This window comes from Hydra vulgaris, chromosome 12 (genome assembly GCF_038396675.1).
Source record: "Hydra vulgaris chromosome 12, alternate assembly HydraT2T_AEP".
In the NCBI taxonomy this organism is placed as follows: Eukaryota; Metazoa; Cnidaria; class Hydrozoa; order Anthoathecata; family Hydridae; genus Hydra; species Hydra vulgaris.
The window spans coordinates 59,040,229-59,060,792 of record NC_088931.1 but is presented as its reverse complement, the minus strand read 5'-3'; the positions used below and the strand labels follow the sequence as shown (position 1 = coordinate 59,060,792).

At 28.1% G+C, this 20,564-nt stretch overlaps 1 protein-coding gene and 1 long non-coding RNA gene across 2 annotated transcripts; both read left to right on the top strand.

Annotated features, from left to right (window-relative positions):
- Window positions 1-4,422: 4,422 nt before the first annotated feature.
- On the top strand, window positions 4,423-8,940 carry LOC136088875 (uncharacterized). The gene is made up of 3 exons (XR_010642582.1): window positions 4,423-4,764; window positions 8,426-8,472; window positions 8,758-8,940. It is a non-coding gene; the product is annotated as an uncharacterized LOC136088875 (long non-coding RNA).
- Window positions 8,941-12,819: 3,879 nt separating this feature from the next.
- Window positions 12,820-16,235, top strand: LOC100202980 (small ribosomal subunit protein eS12). Its single transcript, XM_065813886.1, has 5 exons — window positions 12,820-12,932; window positions 13,022-13,058; window positions 15,426-15,675; window positions 15,945-16,046; window positions 16,126-16,235. The coding sequence occupies exons 2-5, from the start codon at window positions 13,042-13,044 to the stop codon at window positions 16,198-16,200; spliced, it is 444 nt and encodes a 147-aa protein (XP_065669958.1). The 5' UTR covers window positions 12,820-12,932; window positions 13,022-13,041; the 3' UTR covers window positions 16,201-16,235.
- The last annotated feature ends 4,329 nt before the right edge of the window (window positions 16,236-20,564 follow it).

The following is a 20,564-nucleotide window of genomic DNA, read 5'->3' as shown; positions in this document are numbered from 1 at the left end:
ATTTAAATCACCAGCGGCGTAACAATAGGCTGGGAGCTGCAAGGAAAACAGAAAAAAGGACCATATTTTCAAAATAATACAGTAATACTGTATTTTTTGGAAAGTTAGCGTTATTTATTTCAAAGGGAGCAAATCATGAGCAAAGACTAAAGGAAATGGTTTTTGAAATGAAATTAAAAAAATCCATTGAATAGAGGGGAATTTCTCCTCTATTCAATGTACATAAAGTCATAAATAAACATCACATAATTAATTGATGCATTATTGGCATTATTAAAATTGGGGAGGCATTATGATTATTGACAATTTCATTGTTTATTAGAATCCAATTTTCAACTATATGTTTCTGAAAAAATGATGCTTTGATAAAAAGATTTAACCTAATAACACCTACAGTAGTTAGATTTTTTTCTTAAGACTCTTAAAAACATAGCTTTAATTTTTATTTTTGTTATTATTATTGTTATTATTGTTATAATTGTTATTATTAATATTGCTATTATTGTTGTTATTATTATTATCATTATTATTACTCTTTGTTCTGATAAACCGTCGTCTCATTTATTACTTTTGTTTATTCTATATGAATCGTTAACAGCAGAAAGGCAACAGGTCTGCAAATTACGATTTTACAGGAAAGACAATAAATTGTTTTGACCATTTATTTTCAAACAAATAATATGGTTTAATTAAGGGGTTTTCAAGTTTTTTTAGTTATTCAATGATTAGTACGGATCTAAAAATATATATATATATTTTTTAATGTGTATACATAAATAATATAATAATTTTTTTTATAAGTGTAGAACATTTTTTTAAACGTGAACATGATTTTTCTTGTAGTTAATGAAATTTAAAAATGAAAAAGACCTGCTAAAATTTTGAAATTGTGCATTAATTATAAAACACTATTGAAATAATGCTATTTTGTGATTTTATTATCATAATATGATGCACAGTGTTACTTAGGAACTTCATTTATGAAGTTATTTGATCTTCTTGAACAATGCAGATTGGAACTTCATTTATGAAGTTATTTGATCTCCTTGAACAATTTGCAGATTTTCTATAATGTTGACCTAAAACAAGGTCAACATTACAGAAAATCTGCAAATTTATTTAGTATGACTAGGCAAAGTATTAGTTTGCTAATTAATTTTACAACAAGACGATATTAGTAACTTGTCACAAACACAGAAACCTTACAAGAAGGGCTTACAGATATTGGAAAAAACTCGGAAACAGGAACCATCATCAATAATGATGTCAAGGAGCAACCAGTGCGCAGAACCAGTGCAGGAGCTGTATGAAAAAAGAGAGTTTGAAAAAAAAAAGACAAATTAAAAATAGACGAATTGCTTTCTACTTATTTTAAGGAATAGACAGTGATGTTCTGATGTATATTAATCATAAATATAGACAATAAAAACATATGTTATGTTATAGAAGCTGTATTAGTTAGTTACTAGACATGTCGTAGTTATTAAACAATATGCATTGTTAAGTCAATTTGATATTTTGATTTGGGGGTGAACGTTTTTCAAAAGATATTGAAAGTATTTGTTTCTTTGGTTATGAGTAATTATTCATCCTATGCTTTTTTATTAAGTTGAGGCGAGTGTGACATTCGTCTACATATTTTATGAAGGATTTTTATTCAAATGTATGAATAGTAGCTATACTTTTCTTTCTATATTTTGTAGAAACGCTTCCGCCATTACAACCATTAAAGACATTCCTATAGAACCTTAATTAGACATTACTTGGATTTTGCTTTAATATAAAAAAATAGCAAATACTTAATAAAAGTTCAATTAATTGGTGTATGTCTACAAGAGAAAGTATAGTTCGAGTCTTTGAGTCGTCGATGTCATAATTCAATATATCAATAGTAACTGAAATAGCTTTCTCAATGGATATCGACGGATACAAATTAATTATATCAAATGAAACTTGAACTTTATTGGAATCTATTTTCCATTGTCTGGCTACATTAACAAAACAATTCGAATTAATTAAGTCTATTTAAGTGTGTTTTTGTTTTTATTTCGGTTGAATAATATTAACAAGGTAATCGGATGTTCGACATGGTGGGGTGTTGATTGTTGATACAACAGGACGTACTGGATTTTTTTGGGGGGTTTTGTGCTTTAATCATTCCATATATTCTAGGGGGCACACAATCTGATGGATATATTTTAAAACATGTACTTGTGTCTAATTAGAAAAAGAGGGTAACTCTTTTCTAATATACACAATTGTTTTTGAAATTTGGTAGTGAGTGTGGGTGTTGAGTTATGATCAATATTTCTGCTATTTTGTTCTTCTAATTTAAGATCATCATTTTAGTATTGTAATGCAAAACCTGCGCCTTTATCGAAGTTAAATTATGTTTTAATCTTAATTTTAACGAATTTGTCAAAATTTTAGAATAGCTTTGTCTTAGATATTCTGCCTGTGTTCATGGGCGCCCGAAGAAAATTTTCTAAAGGGGGGAGGGGGGGGCAAAATATTTTCAGTAATATATATATATATATATATTTTTCTTCTTGCAGTTTAAGACGTTAGATTTAAGAAACATATACAATATATATATATATATATATATATATATATATATATATATATATATATATATATATTTATATATATATATATATATATATATATATATATATATATATATATATATATATATATATATATATATATATATATATATATATATATATATATATATATATATATATATATATATATATATATACATTTATTGTGCCATTGAAAAAATTGCTCCGTACGTACTATTCCAGCAATAATTATTAATGGCGTAGTACTCACAAAAAAACTTACTACATCTATTTAAAATCAAATTCATTTTTTAACAAGAACTGACGACTTCTGGTATCAATACCAAACATACCAACAATTTTATCTATAAAGTCTTTTTTTATTGCAGTTTATTTTGTCTCGCTTAATATATAACCTGTGTGCGCATAACATGCACAATAGGGTAATAACTATTATCATTATTTTTCGTTACGTAACTAAAACCCTTTACATTAGAGGAACAATTGTAGGTAGATGACAGTAGCAACATCAAGTTTTAAAAAAATTGAAAAAAGTTTTCCCACCTTTTTCATTTTTTGTGTGCACACATTGCACAGTTTGAAACTATTGGTTTCAATTTCACAATGACTTTTTATATGACGTTCTATATTGCTTTTAAGCACATTCCAGTCAGCTGTTTCCATTTGTTTATAAGCAAGTCATTTACAGATGGTTGTTAGTTTAGTAGTTTGTTAATAGATGTTGTTTGTTATCTTTGTTTTGATCCCAGTTATAATATACGTGTGAAGTGTGAACTCGTTTGAATATTTTTGTTTTCAGTGCAAGATTGTCAATAAAATACCTTATAGAAATTCCAGCAACAGTGTAAAGTCAAACAGGTATATTTGGATGAAGAATCTACCCCTCTTTTCTAAACAGAAAAGGGATCCAAGTATTCTATCTGTTGAAAAGCTAACCAATCTCACACGATGTCGACAAACCGTCAAATTCTTGGAAACTTCACTTTTCTGTTTAACAGCAAAAAACGGTGACTGGATCGAATCAAAATTATGATTACGGATATAGAATTGCTTTGGAGAGAAGTTTGTTTATGGAGAATGCTCTTCTCAATCCCAACCCACACAAACACATCTTTCACGTCATCTTTTCCTGAATGCAAACCGAAATACCAAAGATCAAGCACTACAACAGCGGGTTTACTAGTATTGAAAAACAACATTTCTACACATAAAGCACATGACGTTCTTCCAAACATTGCTGAACATGGTCATGATGCGCCGGTTCCAAGTTAGACGGGTGTCTGGAAACGAGTAATCTCTGAAGGACAAAAAATGAAAACCAAAATGGTTCAAAAACTTCAAAGCAAAGATTCCTATTGATAAATACGATGCTTGGGAAAATATTCGCATGCTAATCTGCGACACGAACGCATTAAATACTGGTCGCTTGCACGGGATTGTAAAGCTCATACAGGATGATGTCTTGAGCAAGGGCTTTCAGAAACCACAATATATTGGCTGTCAGCACCATGTGCTCGACCTCCTTCTGACACATGTCATGGATTTTCTTATTTAAGAGCCAACGACCAAACCAGAACTCAATTATTCCTTCATTAACAAATTAACAGAAAACTGTGTCTCTCTTTAGGCTGATTACCACCTCGTTGCGACAGATGATGTTAACACAGGCGAGAACCCTGGATGGCGAGATGATCTTTAGTTCTTATATGAACTATGCAAATGCTTTGTTCCATTTGCAACACTACAATGAAGCGTCCTTCAATTAACTGTTTACCTCACTTATGAAGATAAAATGCAAGAAACCAGTTAAGTGTTTGGAGACGCATTCCCAGTGAAAAATAAAACCGCGTCCCACATGGGTTCCGCGTGGGTTCCGTGTGGGATTGATGGGATTTATGTGGGACGGATTTTCCCATGTGGTATCCGTATGGAAATTTGTCACCTTAAACCCATGTGGGTAATCCCACATGGGTTACATGTGGGAACCATATGGTATTTACACACATGGGAAATCCCACGTGGGTTTCCTGTGGGATTTGCATGGGAATTAATTTGAAAGCTGGAAACTAAAAAAAAAACTAAAAAAAAATTTTTTTTAATCGACATTGCATTGCGTTACGTTTATATTATGTGAAAATATTTTATATTAATAAAGAGAATGGCAAGCAAGTATGTAAGTACTACGAATAATTTTTATCTTTCCTTATAGAAATAAGATTAAGATTTGTGCAAATAGACGTATTATTAGGATAATATAATAGTTATTAAATAACTATTATATTATCCTAATAATACGTCTATAACTGTTATTTGAATATAGATCTTGAGTAAATTATTTGCAAACAATTAACTGATGCAAGTTGAAATGTTGTCAAAAACCAATCTTGCATGCATGGGACACTGCAGTGTCCCACAAAGAAATGCAGGTTTGAAAGTCAAAGAATTCCCAATTTTCTTTATTAAAAAAAGAAAAAAATAGGATGGGTTTCTGTAACTTTTTTTATGCTCCAAAACTTTTAACATTAGATGTAATAAGGTCCTTAAGACTTAAGGGACTTACGAACTACATTGAGGAACAAAAACAGGATATTTACAGAAACTTTTCAATTTTTAATCTGGAGTACCACAGTGTTATTGATAATAAAGCCTCTGGGTCCAGTTTTCAAAGTAATATGATCTAAGTAATGTTTAAATAAAATAATATGCTTTAAAATGCATATAGTTATACATATAACTCCTGATAGTTAACTATATGTATAACTAGTTATACATATAATTTGTTATAAAAACTTATTTTTTAAGGTTATGCTTGAATAAATTAGTACCAATTAATTCAAATTCAAGATTTAGTTAAAGTTCAAGTTAATGTTCTTATTTATTCATTGTTTTTGTTAATTTTATATTTATTTGTTCAAATTTATCAGTTAGTACTATATTTTACTACAGTAAGAATGTTTATCATTGTTGAACGTGATTTTATGTTGTTATTGATGTTAAATTTATTACGTTTCAATAACTCAGATTTAATCTTAACTGAATTATTGTAAGCTTTGTAGGGGTTTGTTGTATATCAAATGGTGTTGTAAATAAAGTAAAAATAATATATATATATATATATATATATATATATATATATATATATATATATATATATATATATATATATATATATATATATATATATATATATATATATATATATATATATATATATATATATATATATATATATATATATATATATATATATATATATATATATATAAATATAACATTAAAACAATAAAATTGATACAAAATTTCACTTTAAAATGAATACCATTAACATTGTGATGATAATAGCATTAGGAAACATTATTTATGTATTATTATTATACTATAAATAAGTAGTTTTTTAATTCATTTTATAAAATGGAGACTGACAACTGATAATTAATGGAAATAAATACAAATTAAAAAAATCATGTATTATTACTAAATACTATATTAATGCTAGTCTACAAAGTTAAAATCAATTTAGAGCATTGTTATTAGTTCTTTTGTGATTCGCACTTCCACTTCTGTCTCTCAAATTTATAAAATAGGTGGTCAAAGCTTGCTCAATAGGTAGGTTCTCAGCATAACAATGCTTTTTTCTTACACTTTCTAAAGAGAAATATGGCAAATTGATTACTTATTTTACTTAAATCGTAGGGTCATCTATGCATAATGATGTCAGATGATGACCCGGTTTGTTGAACAACTTCACCCTTTATCAAACTCAGTCAATTTTTTGCTATCTCCCATTGAAAATGATGTCAGTTTTTGTTATCGTATTATGATGGTATATCTGAATTGTTAATATAATATAAAAAATGCATATACCATCAATTTTTTACTGGTTCAATTATACATTTATTCTCAACAGTACTAAAAAAAAAAAAAACATAAATTGTTCTTTCAGATAAGCAATTTTTGAATTTAAATTGTTTTTCCTATGATCCTCTACAGTTTTAAGCAACAAAAGCAAGAAGTTTTTAGATCACATTGTTGGTGTAAATACCTCTAAAACCTGCTCATAGCTAGCATAAATTGTTTTACTTTTTTTTAAAATAAAATATTTTACTTTTTTTTTTAATTCAATTTTTTAATTGACATTATTTTGGTCTCAACATCCCCTCCCAATTGTCAATTATTGTTAAACTCACACTGCCCCTCTATCTACTGGCATCATTTATGGATGATCCCATAGCCTAAATACTATATATATATATATTTTTTTTTTTTTTTTTTTTTTTACTCTATTTACAACACCATTTGAGATACAACAAACCCTTACAAAGCTTACAATAATTCAGTTAAAATTCAATCTGAGTTATTGAAACGTAATAAATTTAACATCAATAGAAAAGTAAAGCTGTCATCATTTAAAATGTAAAGGGTGTTGTCAAAATATGTTGAAAGTAAAATTAAGTTACTAATAAAATCATGTTCAACAATGATAAATATTCTTACTGTAGTAAGAATTAGTACTAGTTAACAAATTTGAACAAATAAATATAAAATAGTGAAAAAACAATGAACAAATAACTTGAACTTGAACTAAATCTTGAATTTGAATTAATTGGTTCTAATTTGTTCAAGCATAACCTTAAAAAATAAGTTTATATAATAAATTTTATGTATAACTAGTTATACATATAGTTAACTATCAGGAGTTATATGTATAACTGCATGCATTTTAAAGCATTTTATTTAATTTATATATTACTTTAGATCATATTACTTTGAATACTGGACCCAGAGACTTTATTCCCAATTACACTGTGGTACTCCAGATTAAAAATTTAAAAGTTTCTGTAAATATCCTGTTTTTGTTCCTCAATGTACTTCGTTAGTCCCTTAAGTTTTATGAACCTTATTATATATAAAGTTAAAAGTTTTGGAGCCTAAAAAAAGTTACAGAAACCTCCTTATCTCCCCGCTATTTTTTTTTTTTTTTTTAATAAAGAAAATTTGACTTTCAAACCTGCATTTCTTTGTGGGACACTGCAGTGTCCCATGCATGCATGCTTGGTTTTTGACAACATTAGAACTTGCATCAGTCAATTGTTTGCAGATAATATACTCAAGAACTATATTCAAATATCATATGAACATGTTAGAGAATGTTCATATGATATTTGAACATCACAAATTTAATAATATTGTTGTGATATGTTATATAAATAATTCCATAATAGATTATGATATGAAAATAAAATAGGATATGAAGGCAATGATCAAAGAATAAATTTACTTATAGAAATTTAGATGTTTGTTTATTAGTTTCAGAATATTATATTATGTGTGACCGCGGCCTTCTATAATAACAGGCCTTGACATCGCGCAACAAAGTTGTTAAACTGAAGGCCAATTCCTAATACTGTGTTTACATTTTCATCTTTTAACATTAGACGAAAGTTTGTGTTCGCGCTTTTTTAATAAATCTTTAAAATGTGATGTGGTTTATAAATTAGATATCTTTAAAATGTGATGTGGTTTATAAATTTAAAATGTGATGTGGTTTATAAATTAGATAGCCCAACATCAAGACGATAACGTTTTTATCGTCTTGATGTTGATGTAAGGTTCAAGGCGTTAACTTTGTAAGGTAATAATATTGTCAAACTAACGATAAGTTTTTTTAATAATTAAAATGCCTTAAAAATGCCTTTAAAATGCTGTGTACGGCATTTTGCGCGATGTCAAGGCCTGTTATTATAGAAGTCTACATCATTGAAAAAGTAGGTTTTTACATTTTTGTTTTTGTTTTTTTGTTTAACTACTTATCCTTATTGATCACTTTTTTTCAGGATTCTCCTCATGGGTTCAAGCTCATTACGCATAAACGTTAGTCATTGTAAGTAATAAATTAGGAAATAATTATTTGTGAAATATTGTAGTCATTAATGACTTCAAACTGGCTAATAATTAAAATTGCTCGACTTATAAGGTTCCTTATTAAAATTGTTCTCTCTCTCTCTCTTTCTCTCTCTCTCTCTCTCTCTCTCTCTCTCTCTCTTATATATATATATATATATATATATATATATATATATATATATATATATATATATATATATATATATATATATATATATATATATATATATATATATATTTGTATTTATATTTTTTTTTTTAGAAAATGTTTGAAGAAAGTTAGAAGATACTAAAAACCTTGGTATTATACAAGCCGAAGCGATTTAATTAATTCAATTGACAAAAAACGGCGTGTAAATCGCAAAAGAAAAAATAATATTTTTAATATTCGTTTTGGATGTATTGATTAATAGCATTTATTTTTAAATAAATTCATTTTGCAACACGTTTTTTAATTTTATAAAATTTCGTCATAATAGTTTAAGGTAAATCCCACATAGGTTATAGGTGGAAAACATCACATGTAAAAGATCAAAAATGCTACACGTTTTGAATACCAAATGGGATAAAGTAGCAAATACCAGATTAAGTTAAGCCTCTCTGAAAGCTTCGATGATTAATTTTAAATTACTATTTAAGTAATTTTTAAATTAAAAGAATTTTAAAAATTATCATAGAAGCATTCGGACTTTCATTTGTCTAGTATTGACTACTTTTATACCATTTGGATTAAAATATGTGGCATTTAAGATCTATAACATGTCGTATTTTCCACCTATATCCCATGTAGGATTTGCCACATAAAACCCATGTGGGATTTACCATATGAAACCCACATGGGACAAAGTAATAATACCCATATGGGTTACATATGGTAAAAACCCACGCGTATCCCATATGGGATTTACCATATGGAATCCATGTGGGATTTACCATATGAAACCCACATGGGACAAAATAATAATCCCCACATGGGTTACATGTGGAAAAAATCCACGCGTATCCCATGTGCGCTTTTTCACTGGGTTGGTCAGTCGAAGAGTCATTAACTGACATTCCCAGATCTAACCAAATTGCTGAACGTGCTGTAAAACTGATGGAGAAACTTCATGCAAAATCAAGATAAATTGAATTTTTGAACCTGAAGTTCATAGCAAAAACTATTTTTTAAACATTTCTTGTACATTTTGGACAAATTGCTAACTGTTCTGTATCTTATTTGTTAATAAAAGTTGCTTATTTATAACTATTACTCTTTTGAATAAAGCAAAAAACGCATGTCATTTAAAAAAAATAAATTATTTTTTCACTTTTTTTTTCCGAAGAGGGAGGGGGGGGGGGGAGGAATTTAAAAAAAAAAAATCAAAAATGCAATTTATATTCTTCAATTACTCATAAACTTTCCTCGATTGCAAGTGGTTTTATAAAAAAAAAATTTTTTATCTCACTAATGCACAATCCTGACTATCGGTCATTTGATATCCTTGACCTTTTTTTTTACTCAACGTAATGTTCTAAACAATCTCTTCACCGTGCATATTGTTGCAGGTAAAGTTAACACTAATAAGGCATACCTGATACTTGGATAAAATTTTGAAAAAGGTAATAAGTTGATAAAATCTTGGTTACTGTTATGTTCTCGAGCGTTCTAAAATCAAACCAACTGAGGGCCTCAGTTTCAAAATTATCGATGCTGTATAGGTTATTAGTCGTAGAAATATTGTCTTTAAAATGTTAAATTCAGTTTGCATAATCTTGACGGATGCAGAAATACTAAGTTAAATTGCATTCTGTGTGGTTCACAAAATTGACTCTCCAACGAGCCAGTTAGAGAATTTAATTAAGGAATGTAAATCGTTTGTCTGAATAACAACATTATCAGTTCAATATTATCTTCTGCGCGAGCTGTACTTCTTTCACAAAAACATTCCTGAAATAGTAACTGGACTTACTTCTTGGAAGTTTTAATAAACTGAGTAGTTTTTGAATTAGCAGTTGGGATTCTGGATGATCAACTTAATCAGCTTGAAGAGCCTGACTAACTTGTTTAAGTATGGCTGAGTAATTCGAAATAATATATGCTGGACTTTGATAAACAATAAAGCTGATGTGCACTTGTCATTAAATTTTTGTTAAAGTTACTGCAAAAAACTTAACACTTTTATACGTGCTGGTCCATTTTGTCTCCCATAGAAGGGAAGTATTTGTGACAGAAAATCTCTGTTTTGGGCTTTTACGAAAAAATACAATAACTGCTTTAATAGTTCCAATAGTATTTTGTATCACTGCAACATTTCTGATACATCTTTTAGATCAATATCTAAGAGATTAAGTTTATGTGAAGCGTAGTGAACAAAAGCGGCTTTAAGGTCGAATTTTTGCCTGAATACCATTTTCTTTTCCAGCCAGTGTGGATCACCCATCATAACCTTGACCGAGCAAATTATTAAGGAAAAGGCCAAATGTTTTGCAATTTTGAATGATATAAACAGATATCATAGCAACGTATTTTTCAGCTGTAAAAATCTGTAAAAATAAAAATTCCTCACGATATATAGCCTTTTCTTTAGACGTATTAACAAACCGCGCTCTCAGTAATAACTGTTCAGTTCCTAAAATATCTGCTGTTTCATCGACTATGACCAAGAATTCAACAGTATTATTTGCACCTTTTAAAATTTCTTCTTACAGACCATGTTCAGACAAGCTAATTAAATAATTCTGCGTTCGATGTGATGACTAACGGGCATTTTTAGCTGCCTTTTCATTTTTAGCTGCTGTATCAAAAGCTGATGTATCAAAGTCTTTAGCTGCAGTATCAACCGTATACAACAGTTTTTTTTTAAACACGTCTCCTGTCTTAATTTTGTACTCATAACGTTGGAGAATAATTCTTTTGTTTTTATATTTTTCACGTAATACCAAGACATTTGTTCCACAAAATTGTAAAAATAATAGAATACAGCTTCTTTCAGTTGTTTTTAATAGTTCGTTTTACTGAACTATCTATCTGACAAAAAATATTTTAATTTAGATCTCTTATTGTTGATCCAAAGTGTTCAGCATCTCGCTAAGCCCCACAATGCCATGCTGAGCTAATATCATTTTTGGCACTATCAGTAAAATTTTTATACTATGTGAAAAGATTAGTAATGAAGATAATTTAAATTCTTTTAAACAGGTTGTCGGAATTAGGGACAAAATAACCCAAACACGTTTTTATCAAGGTAAATGTGATAACCATTGAGTATACGAGGTATTTAAAAATGTCACTTTTTAATTCGTTTGGCGGATGAGGCTGGTAAAGATCAGTTAGGAAACAATACGTAAGATCAATAGGAAATTTTGTAGAACATTTTATAAAGAGTTCAATTTCATAATTTAACCTGATATCTCCAATTTAAGTTTGTCTGCTTCTTGTTCGAGAGATCTTTATCGCGTTATCTTTATGTTAAATAAAACCAGTAAAAGAATAAATATTTTAGTTAGAGAAAAGTTTAAAAAAAGCAAAAAGATGTTAGCAAACAAAAAATTTCTTTTATTGTTGATCTTTTTATATCTTATCAACAATTTTTGCGCATAATTTGTTGTCAAAATTAATTTTATCAAATTTCAATTATTTTAGTTGAAACATTTTTCACAATATTTTTACTTTGACTGTCTTGAAACAGTTTTGAACCCTTGAGCAATTTATTTTTCACCTTAGTAGTACTGAAATATTAGGATTTTTTTCCGAAACCGCACAAACAAGTAGTTTATGCGGTTTCGCAAAAAAATTTTTATGAAACCGTAACGAAACATTACCAAAAAATAAGTTTGTAAAATACAAGAGAGGGAGGAGGGGAGGGAAGGAGCAAATGGTCTTTCTTTCCCCCTCTCTCTTGTGGGCACCCATGCCTGTGTTGGTTTATCCAATTTTTCAACTCTAAAAGCGCGCGTTTCAATATTAGTTATAAAATCAAAATGTTAAATTGATTTATAATCAGAACAAATCTGCAAAGTTTCAACTTCTTTTGAAAACTGGAGCTTGAGAAAGTTGGTTTTTAATTTTCTATTTTTGCCACCTATTTTTGGGCTAATTTCTGCCTTTACGACGAGTATGAGTATTTTTAAATTGTTTTTCATTGAAAAAAACATAACTACACAATACGACTTAATGAGAATTGTTTTTTCTTACAACCTACATTCTAGATTTTTTTCAGTGGTACCCCTTAAGAGAAAAATCTTTATTTAAATCATAACAGATAATATGTAGAGTAATAATATTAAATATAGTAAATATGGCTTGGTAAAAACCAAACTAATGTAAAATTAGTATACTTAAATTCGGATACCGTATAATTGAGACAACATGAGGCCATTCAACATAAACAATTCATCAAGTGTCTTTCTCGCGAGTATAACTTACCGCTGTGTCTGCTACAACCGGGACTCATTGTAATCTTTTTTTATCATCATAATCATTTGTTATTAAGTTTTTGCAATTTATTAAACAGATTATTTGAAATATTTATATTATTATTTAGAAGGAATTCCAGCAGCAAAAATGTCTGATATGGAAGGGTATGTTAACTCATGATTATCGTGATTTTTTTTAGACAAAAATTTTTGCGAAAGACAATGTTACAGATTTTTCCTAATAATCAATATATTATAAAAAAGTTATATTTTTTCGGTAGTTAGTCATTAAATTAACTTTTAAAACTTTTTTTTTTCAAGCCTAATGTATTTTGAAATTTTTCCTATAGTTCTATAATTTAGAAACAAAATCTGACTATTATTAGTTTACTATATACTAATTTAATATATACTGTAACAGCATATATGTATGTAAAAATTTTGAACTATTTCTATATTTGGTTTTTATATAACATTGAAAAGATGCTAAAATTAGTAATCTAATAATGAAAATATTGTTCAAAAATAATTTTACTAAAAGTTATAGGCATAAACAAAATTTTATTATAAGCATTGCTTAATAAAACTGCGACCAGTTTTATTAGGCAATTTCGTAGCATATATTCTGCTACAAAAATATAGATGTCTGCTGCATAATCTCAGTGAAATTTAGCATAAACATAAAAAATGTTTTTTAAGCGAGCCTAGTAGATTTAATCAATGCACAATTATAATTTTGAGTCGCATCTTAACATTAAGTTTTTTGTCCAAATTAATTTCACATTTCTTTGTTTCAGTGTTTAACAAATTCAACCGTGAAGAGGCATATAATTGAGTACTTTTACCAATGATGGGTGTTCAAATCAAACTGCATTTAATGCAACTGATTTTTTTGCATAATTGACTAAATATGTTCACAATCAGGAGAATTGTGCGCAAATTTTAGCAAACTATGTCTTTAGGAAATGTTAAAACATCTGTGCATGCTTGCCCAGTTTTCTGTGGAAATTATTGATTTTGCTCATGTGGCAGAAGACCTGTCAATCTCGACTTGTTATGGCCAACAATTAAACACCTCACAAATATCACTGTATGTTTTAAATAAAAAATTAAATTAATATGCCATCAAGGTTCAATTGTCTTGCGCTGAAGACTACTAGCCATTTTATTCGTTGTCAATACTCAAATAGTTAGTTAAACAGACAAAAGGGAATGGTGACTTCACTAAGAAAATCATCTTCAGTGACACTTCTACCTTGATGGATTTGTTAACAAACAGAATTGCTGCATTTAGGCAAATGCAGATGATGTTGAAAGTCGATACATTTACAAAGAGTAAATGTTACATGTGGTTTATGAACGGATGGTGTCATCAGGCTGTACTTCTTAAAGAAAGAGGTCGGCCAAGCAGTTACTGTGAATGGTTTTTGCTATTGCAAGATGATAACAGGCTTCTTGTGACCAGAAATTAAGGATATGGACCTGGATGAAATTTGGTTTAAACTAGATATTGCTGCACAGACATCAAAACAATTATTTTTTTTTTTTTTTCATGAGAAATTCAATGGCTGTGTCACTGTGACAATGTTAATTGGCTGCTCTGATCATGTGATTTGGTACTGTTAGTCATCTTTTTTTGGGAATATCTAAAAGAAAAAGGTGTGTCACTAAGCTATAAACAATTCAAGAGCTAAAGGATAAGAAAGTTCAGTACATTAACAGCATTGAACCTAAATCATATCTCAGTTATTAAAATTATTAACCACAAGGTAGAAGTATGCCACCAAAGCTGTGGTGAGCATTGGGTTGATATTTTGTTTTACTAATTGTTTCAAATCCTTTTATCATAATAAAAAATATTAAGATAATTAAAAACTTTTGTTCTAAAAAGTTGTTTTATTTACAATAAACATTGCGCATTTAGGTTGGACTGCCCTTCACAAAAAAGAATAATACAAAAATGAAGTTAAACTACTTTTTAAAAATATCTATGTTCATGTTAAGTTTTAACAAACAACATGACAAAATACATCTTATAATGTGTATGCCAAGCATGCTATGATAAATTGGTTTAATATTTTGATTGCAAAATCAATGTTGTAAATCAACTGATATGCACATACCTAATATTGGTGTGATTTAACTTCTCAGTGAACTTGTACTGTTTAAGTAAAACTACTTTTTAAAAGTGCAGTCAATCAATTTTAATGTCTTTTACTGAATTTGTTTGTTTTAATTATTGTTACAGTAATTTAAAAAGACAATCGTGGGTTTATGAATGAAATTCAATGTTTAAGCTTGTTTTTTTAGTTACATTAGTTTAAAAATCTTAAAGTATTCAAAAGTTTGATAATTTTAGAAGAAATCCAAAAATTTAGCAATTTTTAATTTTAAACAGGTTGAGAAACAATTTTAAAACAAGTTATAAATACTAGTTATTTAAAAAAAATTCTTTTTGGAAAGAGATTTTTTTAAATTAGTAAGAGATGATTTTAAATTTCCATATTAGCTTTATTAAAGTTATTTCTTTAGAGATGATGGACCTGTGAAACCCACAGTTGTCTCTGAAGCTGGTGGTCGTATGGACATCAATTCTGCATTGCAAGAGGTTCTCAAATTGTCAATGATTCACGATGGCTTATGTCGAGGTCTCCGTGAATCTGTCAAGGCTCTTGATAAAAGACAAGCTGCACTATGTGTTCTTGCTAAAAACTGTGACGAACCAATGTATACTAAATTAATCGAGGCTTTGTGTGCTGAACATAGCATTAATCTTCTCAAGGTATCAGCTTACAATACAAAATCTTCCACATACAAGAGTATTTTATTTTGAAGATTATTCTAAATATATTACAAGCAAAACAATTTAATTTAACAATTATTCTGCCTTACATTATCAATAAATGTTAGATTTAATTTTGTATAAATAATATAAATGAATTTATAAAATATGCTTTGTGTTGCTATATGATTAATAGATAAGAGGGATTTTTCAAAAAGTTTAAGATATAAATGTATTAGTTTTTTTTTTTTTTTTTTTTTTTAATAAAGGTAGATGACAACAAAAAACTCGGTGAATGGGCTGGATTATGCAAGATAGATAAAGAAGGAAATGCACGAAAAGTTGTTGGGTGCAGTTGTGTTGTTGTAAAAGTATGTTTATATAACATCAAATATTTCCTATTCTTTTTTTCTATGTATTCAAAATTCATTTGATAACTTTGTGTTTTAGGATTGGGGAAAAGAAACGCAAGCTCACGATGTACTTAATGACTACTTCAAGGCAGCATCACCTCTGAAACATTAAAGGGTTTCATTTTCATGATAAAAATTAACAAACAAGTTGTTTGTATTATTTTCTAGCGTTTGTAAATAAGAGCTCTAAAACTTAGTCCAATGGTGTTGAATATAACCAATAGATCAGTTGGTAGTAAGTTCTCCCGAATTCAGTGGTAGTTCTCGGAGAGGCTAATTCGATAATCAAGTCTGAAATATGAGCACACAGCGACGCATCGGCATCGGTCTTGGTAAACATCTGTCGAAGCAGATAGTTTTAAAAAATTAGTTTTTTTATTTCTATATTGCATGCAAAAATATAATTATCCCTCAAACAGAAATTTATGAATAAGCCTAACTTAGTATATAGAGACATCTGCAACCACTAAACCTTTAAATATTTCTTAAACTTTTTCAGAATCTCCTCTGCGTTTATCTTATTAATTTAGGAAAGCTAATATATGATTTAAAGATTCAAACTAAACGAATATAGTGTAAAATATAGAAATGTAAAAAAATTAATGCTAAATGTTTCTCTTTAAGGCGGTTCATCACCAAAAAGAAGTGAATAAAAAAATTAATGAAAAAATATCTAATAGTAAATCTTATTTTATATCAGTTTTTTGAAAAATCTACCTTTTTTTGTATATAATTTTAAATAGTTAACCCTTATTTGGTTACACATACAAATTAGTCATTAGCAACGCCTTAGTTACCGAGTTTTAACTATTTAGTTCATTAATAAGATTATTTTATGAGAAATCTTTAAATTGTTATTATTTGAACCTGTTATGTAAAATATAACTATTTTTAAACTACACAATGGGTTTACAGCAACGAAATTGTTGATGCACTCAGTATTTAAGTCAGTATTTAACTAGTCTGGAAACGCGGGCCGTTTTCTATAGATCTCGTAGAATAACTTGAACTTCATGTGGTGACCGTACTGAGAGTGCATCAAATGTTTTTAAAATGACTTTTTGTAGCGCAGACTTTAAAAATTTGAATGAATTCGATGCTGTTTTAGCTGCTATTGAGTTGTCATTAGTTGGAGACAGACCTCAATTTTAGTTCAAAATGTAGACTGCCAAATTTAATGTATCCTAACCATAGTAAAGAAAGAATATTTATGTGTTTGTTAACAAGAAACGATGTATATCATAAGGTGTCTCGTTACCTCAACGTCAAACACAAGGACAAGTTTACTGATAAACATTAAAGAATAAAAGAAAGGAAAGATTTTTCTTCATCTTATTAGGTTTTAAAATTATTTAATCTAGATAGCAGAAAAACTTGCTTCAGATAAATGGTACTCTGCTATATGCTGAATTTAAAATCAAGTATAAATATTTCAAGTATTTCATTTGAAGAAGTCATTACAGCTTAGTTCCTAGTAAAAATGTAACTGATTCATTTCATGGAAATGCTGAAATTTTGTACCACTGATTCTACAAAATATTTTCTGGAGAAATTTCTTTTCAAAACTACTTTTCATTCATGTTTTCCAAAATTGTATTTTTCTTTCATGTTTTGAAGTAGCAAATCTTGCCTTTGTTTATCTGACTGGTATCTCTTTCATCAATGCTATTATAACGTTAAAGCGTGTATCCCACTACATTACTAAACAAAACGTTCTACTATAACCTAGTAGGAATGTTTTTAGTACCTCTAATTTTACAATTGGTTTTAGTTCTAACATGTCTAAGTTGTATCTTGAGCAGTGTTTATCTTATTTGCTTGCTGCTAAATATGCATAATCATCTAACATTTCATATACAAGTTTGTAGATTTTACATTGCAAAAGATAACCTAAAAGCTTTCAAGGTTTAAAAATGCCAAATTAAATTGAAATATAAAGAACATCATTTAAAAACACCCTCTATTTTGGAACAAGAACATTAAAGAAAACGTGAAATGACTTGAACCTACTAAAACGGCAGTTTTCATAGCCACATATTTTTTAAAAATATTATTGGTATATAATAAGCTCCTAGAGTAGTAAAATAAATACTTCATGTATATTTGATTGTTTTATGATGTAGTAATTTTATAATAATACAAGATTGAATAATAAAAATAATATAGTTTTCTTTTTAATTTTAAAATAATAATGACAACACTACTATTTTACATATATTTTACAAATATAAAAGGTATTTAAAAAAAACTAAATAAAAAATTTAGTTTTTTTATTTTGTTATTATTGAAGCCAAAGTTATTAACAGATTGGTTATCCTTGCAAGCACAAAGTGGTTGTTAGTGTCCAAAATAGTTTTCAAATAAGCTATTCCATAATGTAATAAAATTTTTAATACAGCAAAAACTTATTACTTAGGCAGCAAGTTTAATACTTTTTAATAAACATTTTGTCAACGTTATATGCTCAAAAGTTTAGGTAAAATACAAAAGCCACATTATATGTCTTCATAGAATATATAAGCAATATGGTTCCACAGTATAAACTTACCATCCTTACATATATCTTTTTTTTTCCTGTATGTTTTAAGTTGGATAAATCATATTTAAATAAGACAGTAACAAGTTGTCTTATTTATTATGTGGTGGATTAGGTAAAAAGAAATCATTTAAAATGCCTTTTCAACAACTTGTGATTTGCAGAAACATCATCGCAAGTTACAAGCAACAATTTTTAAGAAATTTAGTTTACAAATTTTGATTGCTTTCTAAAGCAAAAGAAATGCTTGTCATGCAGTGGCACCATTTGTAAAAGTCAGCTAGATAAGTCAAGTATATCATCATACACTGCAGCTGACTTTGAAACTAGATAATTAACATGAAATATCTTATTTTAGTTGAAGATAACCTCAGATTTTGAGATATTATTTTTCTGCATTCAACAAAATAGATAATATATTATAGCTTAAACTTAAAATCAAGATTTGTAATAAAATTCTTTAACTTAATTTAATACACAGTGATTTTTAAATAGAATTCTGTAATCTTCTTTTAATACATTGTAGTTTTTTTTAATTAGATATTGTTTGATTTATGTATGTTAACGATGCAATATTTGGTAGCAGACTTTTACATCATCTTTATTGCATCAAGTATATATTTTTTAATTTGCTATTATATAAATTGCAATACAGCATAATAAAAACAAAAATTTATATACGAGCTTTTAAATTTTAATTTAAGAAGATATTCTAGCTATTTTTTAAAGCATGTATTAAAATCCTAATTTTTTTTTTTACTGAATAAGTATTTTACTGTAAAAATGTTTTTACAGTAATAAGTGCTTTTAAACCGTCTGAAAAGATAAAATTGTACCTGATTTTTTTTTTGTTTCCAGAAAAGATACCAACATAATGTAAGGAGTGATATATAAATTATCAACTAATTCAGCTATGTAAACTTTATATAGAATATAGAGTTTATTAAGCTCTATTAGCTAACATTTAAATCAATATACTCTGAATATATGATACTAAGCATTTATACGCATATACATCCATCAAGTTATACAGCCGATGAAATGTTTGCATCTATAACATATTTTCATATAGCATATAACTTAAATGCTTATATGATATAAGCTATATGCTTTGAATATGCATATTCATACCACTACAACCTCTGTCACGTAACTACATTTATCAACAGTTGATGTTTTTATTTTATGCTATATTCATCATTTTTATTCGCAATACGAAATATATATGCAATCCAAAAACATAACTTGAAACTAAATAACCAAAACAAACACAATTTGCTCCAGCCATTTCGATATTTATCTCAGAATATATGCAACTTAACTCTAGCGAAATATAATGTTTACAATTTGATGCACTCTAAAGTAGACTGAGCACTAGTATAGAGAGGAACTTAAGTGTTATAAGAAAACGGCCTGCGTTTCCAGACTAGTTAAATACTATGACTATGGTTAAAGTGAAGTTGCAATGTTTTAACTTTAAATTGTTTTTCGTATTTTAAAGTCTTTATTTTCAAATTGCAAAGTACATATTTTAAAGTCCTGATTTTCAAATTGTAAAGTAGTAATGGGAAATAGTAAAAATCTATAACGAAGAAAGAAACGTTGTAATGTATTTTTTTAAAAGAAAGGAGTTAAATCACTTTCTGAAAAGGATAACAATCCTCAATCCAATAGCCTGCGAGGAGCTAAAGCTAAATCCAGATTGCAGAATTTTTCCTATGATAATTATAACATCATTATGAACTTTAAACTTTTAAAGTTATTTCACATAATATATTTAAAGTTATTTATGACTATTTACGTTGTCCTTGAATGTAGCTCAAATGATGTTACTTTGGTTGACCAGGTTTTATTTAAAAAAGGATATGTGCATAAGTCACGCTTGGCATGTCAAGCATGCAAATATAATAAAGAAACTAATACATCCAATGAATATGTTG

Coding starts and splice junctions, on each gene's coding strand:
- LOC100202980 (XM_065813886.1), top strand. Junction 15,676..15,944: donor ATAGCATTAATCTTCTCAAG/GTATCAGCTTAC, acceptor TTTTTAATAAAG/GTAGATGACAACAAAAAACT. Junction 16,047..16,125: donor GCAGTTGTGTTGTTGTAAAA/GTATGTTTATAT, acceptor TTTGTGTTTTAG/GATTGGGGAAAAGAAACGCA.